A 19,804-nucleotide genomic window follows, 5' to 3' on the forward strand; every position below is an offset into this window, starting at 1 on the left:
TTCCGCCTCACTAAACACTCATCGGGGGAATCACCTGACGCAGGCCAATCATACAAACTGCAAAACGCTCTTGACACGTCCCTTGTAATGCATTTCAACACATCCCGTCTTGTAAGTGAGAGAGATGTGTTGTGATAGGTGACGGGGCAGAGTGTCGGCCCTGACGTCTCCACCGGCTCAGAGTGTGCCGAGTGAATGTGTGAAGAAGGTTTTTAGGCGGAAGGTGTGATGAATCCCGCTGATCAGACGGGCTGGGCGTGCAGCAACGCTGAGTCACACTGGCTGGATGGTGACTGAGCGAGAAGCCAACATCTGAAACTTAGCAGGAGGTTACATAGATTATATTGAGAGTGAGAAACAAAGGAAAAAGGTAAAACTCAAAGTGGTGGTGGGATTACAATGACTGCTGCAGTTTAGATTAAAACCAAACACTCGCTAAGTGTTTTCAAAGAAGAACGCTGAGAAGAGAAGAGGGACCATGTTTACCTCCCCACACATTAGCTGGGCACTTTTCTTGTCATTGCGTAAGAGAACTATTGAACCCTTACGTTCCGATGAGTAAATGGCCCATTACCACTGTGGTGCTCAGCAAATTTAAGATGCTGCTGCAGACTTGTCCCACCCGCACGCTTCTCCCAGTGCACTCCCTCCACATGCATAAACGCACACACCCCTCTGGCACGCCACGATAGAGTGGTCACATTTGTTTGTTTGTACGCCGACTCCCTCAGTCTGTTATTCAATTTCTCTGTCCAGCGCTCGTCCCCCCCTTAGAGACTCACACAAAATGGCCCTGTTTGCATTCTGAGCCGAAGCTCAAACAGCCAGCGCCAAACTCTGGCAGGCCTGACAAGCAAAACAGAAAAGAGAGCGAGAGAGGATGACAGCGAGAGGCGATGAAAGAGAGAGGGAGAAAAAAAAAAGGTGAGGCGGAAAATGGAAGCAGAAGAGAGAAAAGCCGGAGTGGGAGACGGCGAGAGTTTACAGAGAGCAGACCTGTCTGTGTGGCGTGTTAATGTACCGGAGATGTCACACACTCTGACCTGCCAGTGGACGGCAGTGTGTCCACTGGCAAACACGTGAAACGCACACACACTGAAATACTGTGTTCTCTGGCCCACACACATGACACGGACACGGCACAGACAGCTGTGGAACCACCTGCTTCACTTGTATTGTAAAAAAGATCCAAATACTCACACATACACCGATCAGCCACAACATTAAAACCACCGACAGGGGAAGTAAAGAACATTTACCATCTTGTGACAATTCAATTTTCTGCTGGGAAACCTTTGGACCTGGCATTCATGTGGATGTTACTTAGACATGTACCACCCACCTAGACCAGACCAGGGACCCCCACTCTATAGCAATGATTAAATATCTGTGAGATGCACTGGAACCAGCCTGATCCACAGAGGTCCCTCCCCTCAACCCATAGGACCCAAAGATTCCCTACTAACAACAATCTGTTGCCAGACACCGCAGGACACCCTCAGAAGGCCCATGTCCATTCTCTGATGAGTCACAACTGTTTTGGAGGCACAAGAGGAGACCGGCACAATATTAGCCCTGAGCCGGTGTTTATGCACAGACACGCGCTGACTTTGAGGACATGTCCTAACACACTCAATACAGCAGGTGATTGATAAGTTTGTGCCCTAAAACTAAAAACAGAACAAAAATACACGTCCTTCTAATATTGTACAGGTCAGCCTCTTGTACCTCCAGAAGGTCGTCCACAGCAGAGATAACGTTATTATCAGACCACGGAGCTCTTTCTCCTTGTATTCAGCTCCTTTAAGATGACGTTACTGCTGTGTCCTCGTGGCGCTCCTCTAGAGATGAGCCCCAGAGACCGAGCTAGCTGATGGCTGCACGAAGGCCGACGCCGTCCATTTTCTCAGACAGCGCTGACTTGCAGTTTTCAATTACTTCAATTACTCCAGAGCTGCATGTGCACACAACGAGAGCTGTAAAACTCATTTCCATCTAGCTTAGGCCCCAAACTTATCAATCACCCCTCGTAACACAGCCTTAAAATGAACACACTCACCTAACACACCGACTGGGACATGGGCACAAAGACAAATTGAATAAAAACAACTGTAGCATAACGTAATGTAGGGATGAAAATATTAAAAGTTGATATAACTTATGTCTCTGGTGGCCCTAGCTGGTGCCACTGCTACAACCTAGACTTAATTACCCATTACACTGAACAAGAATTCATTAACTAAACTGGTTCTTTTGCATAAATCTTCTCTTTTTGTTCTCACTAACAAAATAATACATTGACACTTCTAAAAACTGTGATGGTTTCAAAGGAAGACAGGTGATAATGTTATGCCTGATCGGTGTACATCATTTCACTCCCACAGTGCAAAAATGAAAAATGACTCTATTTGGACATTTTTACATTGCAAGCTACCTTGAACACTCAGAGGACTTAGGAAAAGCAGCTGCTTTGCTGATGCACAGCAGGAAGTTGAAGCAGTTTAGAGCCTTGGCAGCTTTCTTGTTGAGTGCAGCGATAGTTTGTTCGAGTATTCAAGGGTGGAAAATGTGCCATGTGAAACGTAACCCTTAGGCCAGCCACGGATGACCAACTGCTGTGATGGCTTTCATGAATCAAAATGAATAATTACTAAGAATTTACTAAGAATTTCCAGTCGCTGCCTACCTCCACCTGAATGCTTGATGCTAATTTCAGTCCCCTCTGTCCTCCACTGTGCTGCAGCTATGCTAACGTGAAGAAATGCAGCAACGAGGGCCGGGCCCTGATGCAGCTGGATTTCCAGCAGTTCCTGATGAAGCTGGAGAAGCTGACCGACCTGCGCCCCATCCCTGATAAGGAGTTTGTTGAAACCTACATCAAGGCGTATTACCTGACAGAGAACGACATGGAGCAGTTTATCAAGAATCACAGGGTGAGACGCAGAGGCCAGCTGGTCGATAGGAAGATTGTAGCATGCTTGATGCCGCTGACCGTCTCACTGACTCTTTGTGTTTCCGTGCAGGAGTACTCCATGAAGCAGCTAGCCAACCTGGTGAACGTTTGCCTGGGTTCGCATATAAACAAGAAGGCTCGTCAGAAGCTTCTGGCGGCCATCGATGACATTGACAGGCCCAAGAGATAGACTGATGCACGCATCAACCAGCCCACTGAGACGGACACTCCAGCACAGAAACAGCTACAGATACAGAGAAGGAGCTCAGCGTCGAATGTTGTTTTTTTTTTCCAGTTCAGAGTCTAAACGTTGAGGTGTATTCAAGTCTCTGTACTCTGAAATATAAAACTCAAATGTTACAAATTATCCGTCAGTCTAGTCTCTATCTATCTAGCACTTTGTGACGCAAGTACTAAACCTCCGTTTCACCCTCGAGCATGCTGCAGTTACTCATAGACAGACCGCAAGGCATGCCTTCACATCTTCATTTGAACACGCCGCTTGTGAAGTTTTTCTGCTGCGTCTGCGACCACAGCTCACGTCTCATCAGTGACCTTTAGGAGCTGATCTATAGTTTGCCTCTCCACATAAACTGCTACGAATGCAGCCTCTTAACAGTGTAATATGACGTATGCCGCTTGACCATGTGGCCGTTTACTGCGTTCCATCTGGCGTTTGTAGCGCATTGATCGCTCATTTTGATTGGTGTAATCTTGTTAAGCTTTGTGGAAAATACAAGGAGATTTTGAATGTGTTCCCCCGTGGAAAGGCATCTGGGATCTGGGGTATTGTTCACCTTAATCATTAGGTTATTCCAGCCTGTGTGTTTTCTTGTATATTAATTCACTTCAGGGTATTTGTTGACTGGGCTCTCTGCTGATTCTCTGTTTTGTTTATTCAGCCCGCGAATAAGATAAATCTAATATAACCATGATTATGAGAGTAATATAAATTGCTGTAGTTAGCGATAAAGTAGATTATATCTGCACCAGCTGCAGTTGTTTGTCTGCCATCTGTCATATCTGATGGAGAGACTCGTTTTACCGTGCTGTGGTGAGTTTCCAAAAGTCTTTGTGAAAGTGCTTATCTTGGAGTTCAGTCTCCGGCCTTTTTTTTTTTTTTTTTTTTTGCTGACCAGTAAACTTATTTTTATCTGCTTTGTGGGTTTTCCAGTTAGTTTACTGACTACTACAGCTTTCCTCCAAGGCTCCCCCATCTCCAGTCATCTCCTTTAATTTAAACTGACCAGCCCCGCGCTGAGGTTTGTCACGTTAACTTACTGTCAAAAGATTAAAAAAAGAAAACAAAAAAAAGCAAATGAAGTTACATTTTTTGATACAGCTTCTTATGTGTTTTGTGTGCAAGAAGAATACTGTACATGTGAATGTTTTGAACAATGTCTGTATTTATTTCCGGCCTTGTGTCTTGTTTGAGTTTTTATATGATAATCGCTGTCATTTATCATCGATATTTAAACTTGTCAAACGATGTTAGGTTTCAAGTGCACTATAGTAGAAATCAGTAATCGGTGTTGGAACTGTAGGCTGATTGATTCTAACACAATAAACACACTAACAATAGACGCTTAGTGTCTGCTGTTCTAGTCCTTCACCACCACTTTCCACCTTTAAAATCTCTGTGCCATGGCAGTTTTACTTTTCATCAGAATATACGAGCGTTACCTTTGAGCAGCGCCGCTGTCCGTCCTAATGATGTTTTACTCAGCCAGGAGCAGGACGCTGTCAGACTAATTAATGGTTTCCTGTGTGGTTACAACCCTTCAGCTTTCCAACACAGGGGGGACTACTGATGAGGCTGAACACACAGATCTATGAGGGACTCGTTGGGGCTTTGATGACTCATTGTTTCCTATTATACAATAACTATGTGTTTGTGATAGTGGATCTGATAAGAAAGACAAGACTGGTCTAGGTTTAATGAAAGCTAGAGGCCTGAGGCTGGAAATGAAGACATACTATAGGAGACTACCAGGCTGAATGAAACTGATCAAGCTAAACCTCCTTCTTCTCAAGTCAGCAACCTTCCGCATGTATTAACATATTGATGACTTTGCCTTCTGCAAGTACATTAGCAGCAGACCCTTTAAGGCCTGTTATGTACAGGTCTTTTTTTGAGGTGGGGCCTCCAGAGCTCCATGGATCTGATTCATTTTTTTCAGCACATCCTACAGAGGGCACATAATCCTGTTGAAAGAGGCTACTGCCATAAGAGAAGTGTCAGCTGCCGTGAAGGTGTGTTGGTGGTTACAGTGTTTAGGTGGGTGGCACGTTTCAAAGTACCGTCCACTTGAATGCAAGGACCCGAAGTTCACCAGCCGAACATTGTGAAGAGGATTGTGTTGCCTTAGCCTTCTTCCACTCTTCCCACAGCGTTGGACCAACGCTCCGAATGCACACGTCTGTCATCATGATCGGAAAGGATTCATCAGACCAGGCCACCTTCTTCCAGTAATGCACGATCCAATTTAGGTGCTTCTGCAGTGGAGGGGGTTCAGTATATACATTAAACCAGTCTTCCGCTACGCAACTACTTGTACAGTGAGCTGTGATGTGTTCTGACACCTTCCTATCATAGCCAGGCTTAAGATTATTCAGCACTTTCCTCTACAGTGACTGCATGGTGCAGATCAAATAACAAAAGTCATCATTTGCCCCCCATGCATTATCAGTCAGTGCCCGTGTCTGTGGGTCCATAATCCTGCTGTCTTGACCACTTGTCCTTCCTTTGTCCACTTCTGGAACAACTAACCAATGTCCGAGGCTGAAAAATTGTGCAGTTTCTTGAACGACAACTTCAACCACAGTAGACCAATATGTCAAAATGGCCATCTTTTCCCCTAGGTATAAAACTGGTTTTGGTCTCTATAGTTAGTTTTTCTATTCATGGCAACTGCAGAAGTAAATTATAATATTACTCACCTGTTTAAATCCTATCATGGCTTTAAGTCGTGCAAAATTAAAGGTGTGGCTGCTTTAAGTGATAGGCGTGTGTCCTTACAGGTCACTGTTTGCAAGAAATGTCACCTGCCCGACCTCTTTTCACAGTTTTGAATTAGTTAAACACAGCCAGGCACTGCCAAGATGGCGGTGTCCGGTGCCAGCCACATTGAGCTTCAGGAGGGTTCATCCATCTTTATATACAGAGTGGTTAGTACTCACTGCATCCCTGGAACTGCTTCCAACACATCATCTTCAAGAACTGACACTGACCTGCTGCCTGACGCATCCCAATCCTTGAGGGACCGATGTAACAAGACGGTCAATATTATTCACTTAACTGGCAGTGGATTTAATGTTGTGGCTGATCGGTACACACAGTAATTGTTGTCTGTGTAATCACCTCATTACACCAGTCACACGTGCTGAAAGTGCTGGCTTAGAAGCTGCACAAAGAAGAGCAATGACCAAAACGTCCTAATTATCCATTAGACTTTCAGTCAGTCCAGTTCCACCACACCGTATCACCGTATCACCGTATCACTCATATTTTATATTTTGTGCAACACGTGTGTGCCCAGCTGGATCGCGGCCGTCCTGTGATGTCGTGGCCCAGTTACCCTTTCAGATAAAAGACCACGCTCTTTGCTGCTGAGTGTCTACCCTGTTGCCAAATTCCATGAGCCAAGCCCAAGCCTGTTGAAATCACTATCAATGACCTGCATGGCCTCTACCCCGTCTCACCCCCCTGCTCACACACACACACTCCTTTCATGACTGTCCATACACACTGAACTGAGAACAATCGCTGGCAGAGCCTATTAGCGATGTTTACTTGCGTGCTGATTGATAAGACGTGACAGTGGAGGGGAAAGTAAACGCGGCCCCCAGAGGAGATTCGGATAGGCACATGAAGGAGGCGGATGGCCACATCAACAGCTCAGAGAAAGTCATCATCTTTAAAAAAAAAAAAAGAAAAGAAAAAAAAATTCGATTATCAAAGCAATTTAAAATCTGTGGAACTGTGTTTTTCAGTTTCCTGTTTTATTTTGTTAAGTTCTTAGTTTCCTGTCTTGTGTCCCTTCCCGCCTTTTGTGATTGTCTTCCCCGACTTGATTGGTTTCACCTGTTTCTCGTTACCTTCCTGTCCTGTGATTTGCCACCTCTGTAATTGTCTGCCCCGCCCTGATTGTTTTCACCTGTGTCTCCTCTGCCCTGGAGTATATATATATAGTCCTGCTTTTCCCTTTGTCCTCTGTCGCGTCATACTGTTTTCCACCGTTCCCGTGTGTTTCCTAGCTCTGGTCTTGTTATGTTACAGTCTTGTCTTTTTGAAAGTTTTGATTTTGGTTTTTGGTTCTCCTGCCGTCTCAGCAGCGCTTTATGTTTCCTTTTTGTTTAATTAAATTCAGTTTTTGCCTACTCCTGCCTCCTCGCCAAGTGCCCAGCATTTGGGTCCTACCTCACCTTGAAAATCCACGACAAAAATGTCCTGAACTCACTGGAGCTAGACTTTGCCAGCAACTAAAGACAAGTCAATCTGACCATTTTTAAATTTGCTTGAATGTCCATTATGTAGAGAGTATTGTCACAATCTGGCTAATGGCCAGACCAAATGCGAGTTGAAGTTATATAAATAACTTTAGTTCATAGAACTAAAAAGGAAATTAACCTAAGCACAAAACAAACAAAAAAACAGGAGGAGAAAGGTCTGATTGTCTGCTACCGCCTTATACAGTGGGGACTCTGCCCACCAGACTACTGCAGGGATGGGCACAGCCCGAGGGTTTTCACAGTAGTGAAAAACAGAAGGAAGGAGTGACTGTTTCTTTTTCATCCTCCTTAAAGGGACTATTTCTTTGAAGTGGGGTTGCACGAGGCACTTATCCACAGTCAGTGTATTACTACCTACGGTAGATGGTGGTCGGGACATTCCCAGTCTGGAGAACTAGACAATTCAATTCATTGGCTCAAGCGGCTGCTATATTTAGAATATTATCACCACGTCACCTTGCCGACAGACGGCCTTTTCCGGCAGGGAAACAAACACATCAATCTATGGTCTCTTCAAACCCGCCAGACTGCGCTGACAAAAACAGTGATTTTAGCTTGCAGCACGCGGCGGCTGTCGGCATGCCACTGTGTGACTTTGGTGTCTTATAACACGCTGATTTGGATCTAAACTAACATGTTTACCCACTAATGTCGCACAACAACGCAATAAACCAACCGATGGAGGAGGAGGTAGACCAGCATCTCATGTGATCTGCGTGGTAAAAATACAGTTTTTGTCAGTGGAGTCTGGTGGCTTTAAAGAGAGCATACACTAGGTCAAAACAACTGTCAAAAACTTTCAAAAATGGCCGTCTGACAGCTAGGCAAAGCAGTGATAATATTCTAAATGCAGCATACTGTAATACCCTGACTCAGGACAAATACCTGAAACAAACTATCCTATTAATATGTAAATAAATGGACGCTCAAATTAAGATGAAGTCTGTGAACACCCAATGCGGGAAATGACTCAATAGCTGGCCCCCCCACATCACGTCATCTGTCACTTATCTGACAGAGAAGAGACAGAAAGTTTATCTTAAGCGATATGTGGGAAGAAAGCGATTTGGGATGTCAGGCAAAGTGGATCCAGCGCACACACATACCCACACATACACACACACACGAGGACCTTTTAATTTTGGTGTCTCACTCTGCAAGAGCAGAAAATCGAAAACTGTAACCAGGGAACTGTGTGCGGTTTAGACAAACCCATTTGCTCGCTCATAATGACAGCCAAGTGCTCAGAGAGCTTTTCATTAAGCAGCCTTATCGATTTAGCCCTATCACCAAACAAAGCTGCAAGGGAATGGGGAACGTCTGGTTCCCTAAAGAAGCGGTGGACGTGTCTATTACTGCGCAGAGGGACGGCGTTCGGGAATGCTCACGCTGTGTGTTTCAAACGACACCAGTTGTTGCTCTGTGCAAATTTGTTCAGCTTGATATTGAAAACGAGCAACGACTGAAAGACTCTGAAAATCAAATTGGATAGGTGCTAATATGTGCTGTTAGGAAGTCATTTCATACACACGGCAAACAGCTTGAAAAGGATCAATTATACTTTGTTCAAACAGACCTCTCTGTGAATCCACCGTGGCTTATTCTGCATTATTTATCGGGCATAATGGCGGTATTTTCTCATCTTATCGACTGGCACCACAGACCGGAACGGCTAAATGGATGCTGCATAAACGTCCGCGATGGCCCCCGGAGAATCTGGCTCCACCAGTCGCTGCTAATTTGTTGCTTGACTAGCTGTGCTCGGGTGGGAACAAATGTCGTGTTGCGGTCGTAAACACGAGCAGGGCAGGGGAACCTCTCAAGGAGCATTAAGGCTCTGTCTGCAGATGGCATGACCGAGGAAGGGAAGCTGCTTCCTTGCAAAAGACCGTCACGCAAAGTTCAAGTTGAAGTGAAAGTGATTTGAGAAGTTTGACTAGGATGGCCTCATATTTAAGGGCGAAGATAGGAGGAGGGGAAAAAAAGCCATCTTATCAGCTGCACTTTCTCGTAGAAACATCCTCAGACAAATTACAAGGTCAGTCCTTGATTCCTTGGTATCGACTTGTCTCCTCTAGACGTGTTTTTTTGGTGTAAACTACCAGTTTTAAAAAAAGGAGGAAGGTGTATATTGGACGTCTCACTTCAAAGTAGTGACAGGTCTATTTTTCCACGGCTCAGAAGTGACTCTGATGAATAATGTCAGTTTGCTTTCAGCAGAAATTACATTCCCTGCATATCTCTGTTTCATAATCTTAGGGCCAAGCAAATGTCCTCCTAATGCAGTCTGTGCCATGCCAGCTAATGACATTTTCATTCACAGGGCACTGAAGATTAACATATCTTAATGGTTACCGCCTGAGCGTTTAAGCACTGAAAAGGAAGACTTTAACTTGCTGGAAATAAATGACATCACATTTAGCCATTAGTGTTTTGCTTTTCCTTCGGATAAAATGCGTGCAGATCCCTGCTCCTCAAAATGAACTCAAAATGCACAAAACAACGTCAAACCTGTACGCAAAAGAAAACCAAGACCAAAGCAAAACAGTTCCATGAGGCCGGGAGGTGAGGGGCCAGGAGTTAAATGATGACATCCGTGCATTATCGTCCATGCCCGACATTTGCTGATTAGTGTTTAACATGAGGTACAGTTGAGGGTGGTGGTATCATTATCATTACAGGTACTTATTCATGGATGAGGGAATGGAATATTTAGAGTGAGGGGAGCATAATGTCTGTAACATATTCTAAGGAAACAATTCCAAGAGCGGACATTAGTCAAAACCAGTGATGTCATTGTCATAAGCCCTGTCTTTAATTGAGTCTTAATAGCGGTTTATACCTCTGCGGGTCATAGATGCCGTAACATACGCATGTAGCCTACGCCAGTGCGAGCCATTTATACTTGTGTGCTCGTCAGTCTGGCTCGCTCTGTAAAAACGTCACGTGTCTTTTTTGCCGGTTGGGTTAATCATTGTTTCTACTTCCTGCTTCACTTGAACAATGGCGACTGAAACTTTCGCCGAAAACGAGTCATACCAATGTTTGTACCTCCTCAGTTAACCTTTCGTCGATGTGTTCCATTCAATAACTGCGGAGATGGAGAAGCAGCCAGAAATGCTAAAAGGGAAATGCGCAACTACCAAGCGGACCAATCACAACTCTTGTGGTCTGCGACGTGCCGTGTAGTTACATTTCCGGGGAGGTGCATGTCAGGTACAGCGTTACGGTCTACATATGCTCTGCACTGTCGCCGTAGCTACGGCATCAAATTGATGCAGAAGTCTAAACCACCAGATCAAGTAGACAGCGCTGAAAAAAGGTTTAAACAACCAACAAGGCTTATTGTTATCCAATCATTCAAAGCACTTGTTCAGTTTGTCTGGTGCTCTGTATTTGATCACATACTGTATGTACAGTAAAATAAACAGCATTGTCTTGATGTGTCCCTGACATGGAAAAGCAAAAAACACATCCTCAAAGCAGGACATGGTAGTTGTTTTGGTGATCCCTCACCAACACATGGAAAACTGGAGAGGACCACTGATGAACGTTGGAATAGCGTACATGTATACTAGATTCTTTGAAACAGTTTGGTTTTCTTAGCAAGCCTGTGTGAAACTAATCAGGCTCTTACTTTTTGTAGAAGTTAGGCAATCACACTGGGCTGAGGTCTCCGAATGGACGAAACAGGACAGAAATGTTCTGAAGCTCAGTGTGGTGGTTCCGGCAGTCGGCCATCTTGGCAGTGTTTGAGTCTTCATTGCTCCTGGCTAAGTCAAGAAAGTTTAAAAAGGTGGAGCGTGAGTGGAGCTGAGGCAGATCGCTAGAAACCTGGGACAGCAGTGATCCTGTCATTTATAGCGGCCATGCTCTCAGTTATACTGTATCGCTTTGCGTCAGTGACACAGCGTCCTTCTCTTGGCTTTGTATTTGTTTAATGGCCTTTCTTTTCTAGAAACTAAAGCGTCAGCGCCCTGAAGCCAAACCCAGAATATCCACTGGATTTTAATATTCTCGCGTAAGCATAATCTCACATTCTCCATAGATGACTCATTTCCACCGCTCCAAATAAGTGAGCCATGGCTGAGGTCCATTGACATACAGTAGAAGAGCATGATTCACACTAATAGAATGAATGTTTATACTCGTAAACAAACAAAAGGGACAACAAAAGATATTCCGCGTAATAATTTCATGGGTCTTGGCCTCCTATGTTCTCCCTTTCAGAGCACTGCAAACAGAGCGACGGCTTTTGTGTAGTGAGACAGATAACAAATAGAGGAGTCTCTGTGTGTCATATAACAGTATCTCACAAATCTAATTGTGTTTGCGGTTTATTCATGACCTCTCAATATGCAAATATTTCTAATGAGCGTGTGTGTGTGTGTCAGATGTGTGAGAGCACAATGAAGGGACTGTGATTCTTTGGCACTTCCTGTTTGTGCAGCCAAAGTCCTTAGGTCATATCACATGGTTGTATTGTGAGGATAATTTAATAATACAGCACAGGTCAATATATAACATTATTAACGACTGCAGGGTCGGCAATGTCTCTGCATGTGATTGAGAAACATGGCTGGCCTTACGGCTGAACCAGACAGACTCACCATTACCACACGTTTAAATTAGATCAGCGTTGATCCTGAGTTCACGAGTCAAAGATGCAGCAAAAACTTTGATGGGCATGCTGGAATCACATTTCGTCACTAATGGTGACAGAATGCAGCTCGACATAAAGTCACCAAAGGTCATGGATGCTCCTCTGAATCCGTCTCTTTTATCAGTAACCAAAGCGACTGCTGCACGTGAGCCTGACAGAGGAACCTCCAGACGGTGACCCAGAGACGATTAGTCATTTTATTTTTACTGGATGGCAAAATAATGAAAACAATATATCAAACAAGGGTAGCAGTCTCTCTCACGTTCTTTTGAGGACTATGCATTCTGCTGCCACCATTACCATATAGACCAATATTTCACTCACCAATGTGTCAAAAGCTCCTCAGCGCTGCTTTTTGGTAACACAATCTGTGTACTGTACCTTCCATTTCAATCACTGGGTTATCACAAGGCCCAGCACGCTCCTCTTGGCTTTCTCTGTTTCTCATTACTCAGAGGAAAGCCGTGGCCTGCGGATCAGGCAGGTTTAAAGACGTCAGAGTGAATGTGACGCTAAATGAAGGTTTAACGGGACCTGCGCCAACCTCAGACTGTGACAGCTTTTCTTTTAATGGCAATTACACACAGCCTTTCACTCGGCTCCCATGACGACAGTGTGCGAGCGTGTGCTAGAGATTCAGAAGGAGAGGAATGCCTATTACATGTTAAAAACATGGAATATGTTCTAACGAAGTGCTACATAATCTATATGATATACACCGATCAGCCACAACATTAAAACCACTGACAGGAGAAGTAAATAACATTGACCATCTTGTGACAATACAATGTTCTGCTGGGAAACCTTTGGACCTGGCATTCATGTGGATGTTACTTAGACATGTAGCACCCACCTAGACCAGACCAGACCAGGCACCCCCACCCCATAGCAATGATACTCCTTGATGGCAGCAGCCATCCCCAGCAGGCACACACACAAAAATGGTTTAGGAACAACTCAAAAAACATGAAAAATAGCACAAGGTGTTGACCTGGCCTCCAAATTCACTCAATCCCAAACTGATCAAGTATCTGTGGGATGCAATGGGACAAGCCTGATGCACAGAGGCCCCTCCCCTCAACTCATAGGACCCAAAGGCCCCCACTAACAACGTTCTGTTTCCATGCACCACAGGACACCCTCAGAAGACCCATGTCCATTCTCTGATGAGCAACAACTGTTTCGGAGGCACAAGGGAGACCTACACAATATTAGGATAATAATGTTATGCCTGTCAGCGTATTTTGTATGTTTGTGAATACTTGGAGAAATTACTTATTTGACTGCTGACTCAAAGCGACCGTGTCTCCAATCAGTGTAGAAGCTTATTGTGTATGTATTAAACCAACAACTACCAACTGATGGCTCGGCAAGATGCAAAAAATAAAAAAACTGTTGGAGGCTGCTTTGGATCGTAAATATTGCTACTGCTGTTTCTTTTTCAGGCTTTGTTTCATTTCTATGGCATGTTGACATCAAAGCAATCAATGTCCACGTCTACCATCACCACTGTCTACAGATTTCCAAATCTCAAGGGGTGTCTGATGCAAGGAAAGGATGTTGTAAGCAGGAGGCCACCACCTAGAATGAAAAAAAATAAATAAAACCTTTCTCAAATGGCCACTTGAGCCTGGCTCTAAAGGTGAGTCAATCCCCATATTTACAGCACAAATCTCTTTAGCGAATTCCCCCATTCATACCTACATGACAACCAGTTTTTGAACTACCCAGGAGCTTGGCAAAGTCTGCCAAACATCAACTCTGAGCTTCTGAAGTCCTCTTTAGGAAACCTTTTAGTGACATTACAAAGGGTCTGTTCATCTTTATGCACAGTCAACGGATGCAAGTGGTATGGGGTGAAGAGGAGGCATGGATGCATGGATGCATGGAGGGAGTGGGGTTTGTTCGAAGTTAAGAACAAAGTCAGTGCATCCTGATTGTTCACAAAGAGCCTCAGCCATTGTTGCATGTACCCGTTATTCAACTACCTGTCCTTCAACAAGGGGTCAGAATCAAATGCTCACTCTGCAATACCTCTTCTTCTTCTCTCATGTTGGACTGAGGTCAGCCTGGACACTAAAGTGACTCACTATTGCCCCTTGAGGTATGAAGTGGTATTATAAGACGGTGATGAATGGGGCAGTGCATTTTGCTGCAACACAATAGAAAGACATCTTTAACATAATGTCAAAACTGTTATTAATTCACATTTTAATGATATTACTTTTTTTTTTTTTTTTACTAAAAATGACACATACATATTGTCCCTTCAAATGACAAATCCAGTTAATTCCAACACATAGCTTTGACACAACATAATTTGTGCTTGTTCAGAGAAAACTCCATCCACCAGCTTCATTTCACCAGCCAAAATTGGCAACAGGGAAGTAATGGGGCTCAGTCACAGATGATTACAAATGGATTAAATAACAAACAGTTCAGATAGCTCGGAGTTAAAACACTAAGAATGTGCTTCACAGTGTTGTTGCACACAAAGTCTGTGTATGTACAGCTACAGATTATTATACAGATTATAGATTATGAGATTGTCCCTGTCTGACCACAAGTCATGGTATAGCATTGTTGAGTTTCCTCAGATCATACAGATCGAACTGTATAACTGTTAAATGCTGTAAATTGTCAATTCCTTTACACGTGTACTTAACTGCAATTAACTATACACGTTACCGACCCTGAGTTTTCTAAACTCTCTAACTGTAGTGTGGATTGTTTTTATGCTTTTTTTGATCCTGAAGTAGTTTTTGATCTTGTAATTATACACTGATTATTTCAACATACTGCGAAGGAGTGCCGTCTTGCCATCCAGACTCTCACCACCATTTCTTCTCACATTTGAAGGATGCCTTGAACCACTTTGAAGAAGATGTGCATCAGCCCTCTTCATTACCTTTCTACTGTGGCGTTCAGGATTTGCCATTCTTGTTCTTGATGTTGGTAATCCACAGGGTTTAGATGTGTACCTGGGGAACGAGGCTTACACGCAAACTGTGGGGTGAGCTCATCACCGGTTTGCCGAGTGCTGACAGGATTTTCAGGATCTCCCCCTGGGTACGCTGAGGCTGCACAGAGAGGGCTCGCAGGCATGCGTCAGATAAATCATCCCTTCCAATCCCGCTTGGGCCTCAGCCAATATTATACACGTATTTAAATCATCCCCAGGATTAACTTAAGGCTTGCCTTGCAAACTCACTAAAGCAGATGCATTATGCATCTGTCTTGTGCATGTGCGTGAATTTTCCACAATTATTAGAATATTTGCACTGGCGGCAGCCTAGTGTACCTTTCTAATACAAGAGGCAAAGAAAAGCAACCATGTTTTTACTTGCTCTCAAAATAAAATCCTCATAGCTTCCCCCTTTATCTTTGTTGTTCTCTCTGTCTTCTTTCAGGCATTCATCACCAGAGTTATAATTTATTATACTGCCAGTGTCTCTGCAAGCAAAGGGCTTGCATGCGCACAAGCCATTATACTTTTTAAGCAAAACAAAAGAGAAGGATTTCATGAATGCAGTGAATGTCTCACCGTGCAGGAAGTCTAGAATCGTCTAGACTCCAGGATGCTTGGCTCTGTCACGTCCACCGCTCGTTTTTCATGGTTGACTGTGCCGTTGCGTGCATCTACAGTGCTCGTTGATGTTAATCTTCCACTTCGGCAGACATCTTAAGACCTTTGGAGTGAGACAGATTGGTGCTATCTGGGTTTGATTTAAGCCTGGTAGGTGATAAGGGGTGTGTGTCAGCCGGGGTGCCACAGGCAGGTTCGGATGAAAGTAAACAATGCGGAAAGTGGTTGTCTGTACCTTCCTAACCTGATGTAGTATATTACCCTTGGGGGTTGGGACGCTCTCTTCCTTTTAAGTGTGTGACTTACACCCTGAGTACATGAAGTGCCTGGAAGTAGGGTGTGTGGGCTGTTTATGTTTCAGTGATCTATTTTTGTGTAAAAGCTCTCACACACACACAAATACAAATGCAGTGAGCGCACACGTATTCAGTGGAACACATCGCACACACAGAGAGCATCTGAGGCGGTTTTACTTTTTAAAATGCACGTTTTAAATAAGGGTAAGATGCTCGCATTTAATTTGGCTCACTGGTTCAGATTTTTGTCAAGGGATTGAGAATCTTTTCACTTCTTATTAAGGAAATACATAAGCCTGTTTCACCAAATGTGGCAATATGACTTTAAAAGATTATTTCACAATGTGACCACAGTGTAAAAAAAAAAAAAAAAAAGGGAGAAAAGTTGTTTCATCCAAAGATGCCTTCTGAAGCGTTGAGCTAATATGAGGCTTAGTCCCTCTTTGTGTTTCCACCGTAGACTCTAGAAAAGAAATAGACACTGACACACCATGACAACATCCATTTGTTCGTGAATCACCATTTCGAAGTTTGGCATTTTGGAACTTCAGCAGTGACCATGCCTGGACGAGAGGGTGAAGCTTGGAGGAATGGGGCCATGATTTACCAAATGAACATCATGCTATGTTGAAGAAGACTTGAAACTCATACTCTCATGTATGACTTCCATACAAGACTTTTTTTTGTAGCCAGAGGAGTCACCATCTGCTGGTTAATAGATGTATCATAGACAGACGTGAACTTTTTTTTTCCAATACAGGCTATTACTAAAAAAGTTGGATACGGCACCACTGGTTAGATTTGCTGATAATGTTTGACAGGTGTCACTTCAAGTATTGCATTCATTCATTCATTCATCTTCTGTACCCGCTTGTTCCTGTGAAGGGTCGCAGGGGTGCTGGAGCCTATCCCAGCTGTAATGGGGCAAGAGGCGGGGTACACCCTGGACAGGTCAGCAGTCTATCGCAGGGCTAACACAAGGGAGACAGACAACCATTCACACTCACATGCACACCTATGGCCAATTTAGAATCACCAATTAACCTAACCAGCATGTCTTTGGATGGTGGGAGGAAGCCGGAGTACCCAGAGAGAAACTACGCAGACACAGGGAGAACATGCAAACTCCACACAGAAAGGCTCAGTCGGCCCATGGATTCGAACCCGGGACCTTCTCGCTGTGAGGCATCAGTGCTAACCACCGGGCCTCAAGTATTACAATCACAAGAAATCACTTAAACCCTGGCTAACTGCGACGACTGAAGACGAACGTTTGAATTAATTAGCTTTGAATTCATGTAAATTCACTCATTTATTATCATGTTATCCTGTTGCTGGTCCACTTCCTGACGTTACACCACAAATTAAACTCACCAAAATTCAAGTAAAAGCAGACCGAGATCTTATTCAGCTGCTTTCCACATGCCGAAAAAGGTAAGAAGCAAGCCATAAAGTTCAGGACCACCAAAGTGCGGTATGAATCATATCATACTATTTTGATTTTTGGAGTTTTATTTGATTCATATTTGTTCCGTTCTTTTCCTTTTCATATTTTTCTCTTCTTTTACAACACCTGTGAGTGCCATGTAGCCCTCAAGTATGAATGTGAGAAAAAGGATTACAACATTTATGAGGATATCAATCACCTGTCGCTTGCTTCCAGACACCTCCGCAAGCACTATATTTTCAGCCCTCGCTTAAATTCTCACCACAGCGGGGATAGTAAAACAGAAATAAGTTAGTGCTGCTCCTGCTGGGCTGAGACCCCTCGTAAAACGCTCTGAGTACAGCGGAAAATCCGAAAGCACAGCCTGCGGATGGGAGGGCAGCTCTGGCCGCTAACCGTGCGTTTAACAAGGCTCCGTGGGCCCTTAACTTTAAGCACTTTGTTTTTTTGGCTGCTTACCATAAGGTTTTTATGTCAAAGTATTACCACACTCGTGTATATTACCGCTCGGCACATGTTGAAATGTGCGGCTCGGGGGTAACAGAAGCATTATTTTGACTGACTGAATAAAAAGAGCCCGGTGAGCGTCAGTTCTGCTCTGCACAGATAACGTGTTGTGCGGAGCAGCTTCATCCAGCCGCATTGTGATAGAATGAGGATGACAGCATGGTCTAAGAGGCAAATGACCTTTCTGGTTGCACTCAGCGGGAGGTGATTAAATTTAACAATGTCCATCAGTTTGATTCTACATCAAAATCCCCTCTTTAAGGTTTTCTTCCTGACACGCCTCAGTTTAGACAAAGAATCATAAAAAGCTGCTTTGTGTAAATCTGTTTATACTGAACAGGCATTCCACACCACTGAGTAATACCTCCTGCCTTTTAAGACCATTTGAGGACAGAGAGAGAAACATGAATCAGACTTTCAAGCCATGTCAGCAAGGAATAAATTAGATAATTTGTTCTACACTCTGCCAGTGTACAAGTAAACACACCAGTGCAAGTGTGCAGAGGAGCGTTGCCTCCCTTGCATTTAGGAAATGGCATTGTTTGTGCGTAATTATTTTGACACCGAATTGAGTTGTTGCATTTTTGCTGCCATGACTGCTAAAATATCAGACAGCAATGGATCTACATGGTTAAAAATACTGTTATTCAATGGAACATTTCTCCAGGGCCACAGCATGTACTGTCAAGAGCACTGATAATTAATAACGTGCCTCATAAATCTCATTAGCGCATAATGAGGGAAGGAGTGCTATTACAAAGCCATAACTGAGACGGTTATCTTTTAAGATAGACTGTAAGCCCGTGGCAGACTGACAGCCTAACCCCTGCTTTTAGGAGAAGCCAGACGTACATGGAAGCCTTCGCTATATGGCGTCTGATGCACCCAGGGAGGTGATATCCACCACTTCTTGTCAGGGCTTCCTTTGAGGGAGCGTGACTCAGTTGTTTAGTGGGGTCAGGAGCCGCGTGGCAAAATGTGCAGCAGCCTCGAGTAAATAAATCCTCCTTCATCGCTGCTCTTCTCCCTGGAAGGTTGGAAAATATACACTTTTTGCAAATGCTGTTTCTCCTTTTGAATTTTCCACAAACGGCGAGCTACAACTACAGCAACTCTTCCGTTTACCTTTCTTCCTTGCAATATAATTACATAACTTACGCGCACGTAAGTGAATCAGCAATCTGCTGCAGGGCATTGCTTTTGTTACATATGTTCTTCAAATCAAAGAAGGCCTAGATAATTACCAGGCTGCAGGCATTGTCCTCCTGTAATACATCAAAGGATCTGAGAGCACATTTAACATGATAATTTATGAGCAAACGTATAAGTGAAGGAGGAGTTACTTCATTAGACATTTTCCACGCCTCTCTCCGTGGACTTGTTGAGGGCTCTTATTTCCTGAAAAGCCAAACACCATTGAGTGGAATTTAAAAATCCAAAACAAAAAGAAAAAAAGATTGATTGTTCTGGGCTTTGTGAATAAATCAACTTGGCCTCTGACTTACTGCGAGTGCGCAATGTTGAAAACAGAGTACAGAAGAAGAACCAGTGGACTGTTACCACTTTTGGGCATCATCTGCCAATCATGAATTAACAAGTGTAGAAACCAATTATTCTTGCTGCATAATTATCGCAGACGGCGAAGATTTAGCGTAGCACTTCATCACCCACTGTTGAAACGTATAATGTCTGAATGCAGCTACTGTTAAATCCGCTCTCGACTCTAATGTCTTACATTTCTCATGAGCAGACAGAGACAATGGTGCAGATTAGCCTCTGAGTGAGAGGAGAGTTTGATGGTTTGAAGTGAAGACAATGAACACAGCAGGGGTTCCATTTC

The 19,804-nt window shown here is 43.8% G+C and overlaps 1 protein-coding gene across 2 annotated transcripts in view; it reads left to right on the forward strand.

Annotated features, from left to right (window-relative positions):
- The window catches only part of vps50 (VPS50 subunit of EARP/GARPII complex), a 115,465-nt gene extending 110,809 nt beyond the window's left edge, over nucleotides 1–4,656 (forward strand). For both annotated transcript variants that reach the window (XM_084563463.1, XM_084563464.1), the window contains 2 exons: nucleotides 2,744–2,933; nucleotides 3,024–4,656. In XM_084563463.1, coding sequence (XP_084419589.1) covers nucleotides 2,744–2,933; nucleotides 3,024–3,143 — 310 coding nt within the window. In that variant the 3' untranslated portion in view covers nucleotides 3,144–4,656. The remainder of the gene's footprint in view (nucleotides 1–2,743; nucleotides 2,934–3,023) is intronic.
- Nucleotides 4,657–19,804: the final 15,148 nt, after the last annotated feature.

Source organism: Chelon labrosus, assembly GCF_963514085.1.
Source record: "Chelon labrosus genome assembly, chromosome: 16".
NCBI classification, from domain to species: domain Eukaryota; kingdom Metazoa; phylum Chordata; class Actinopteri; order Mugiliformes; family Mugilidae; genus Chelon; species Chelon labrosus.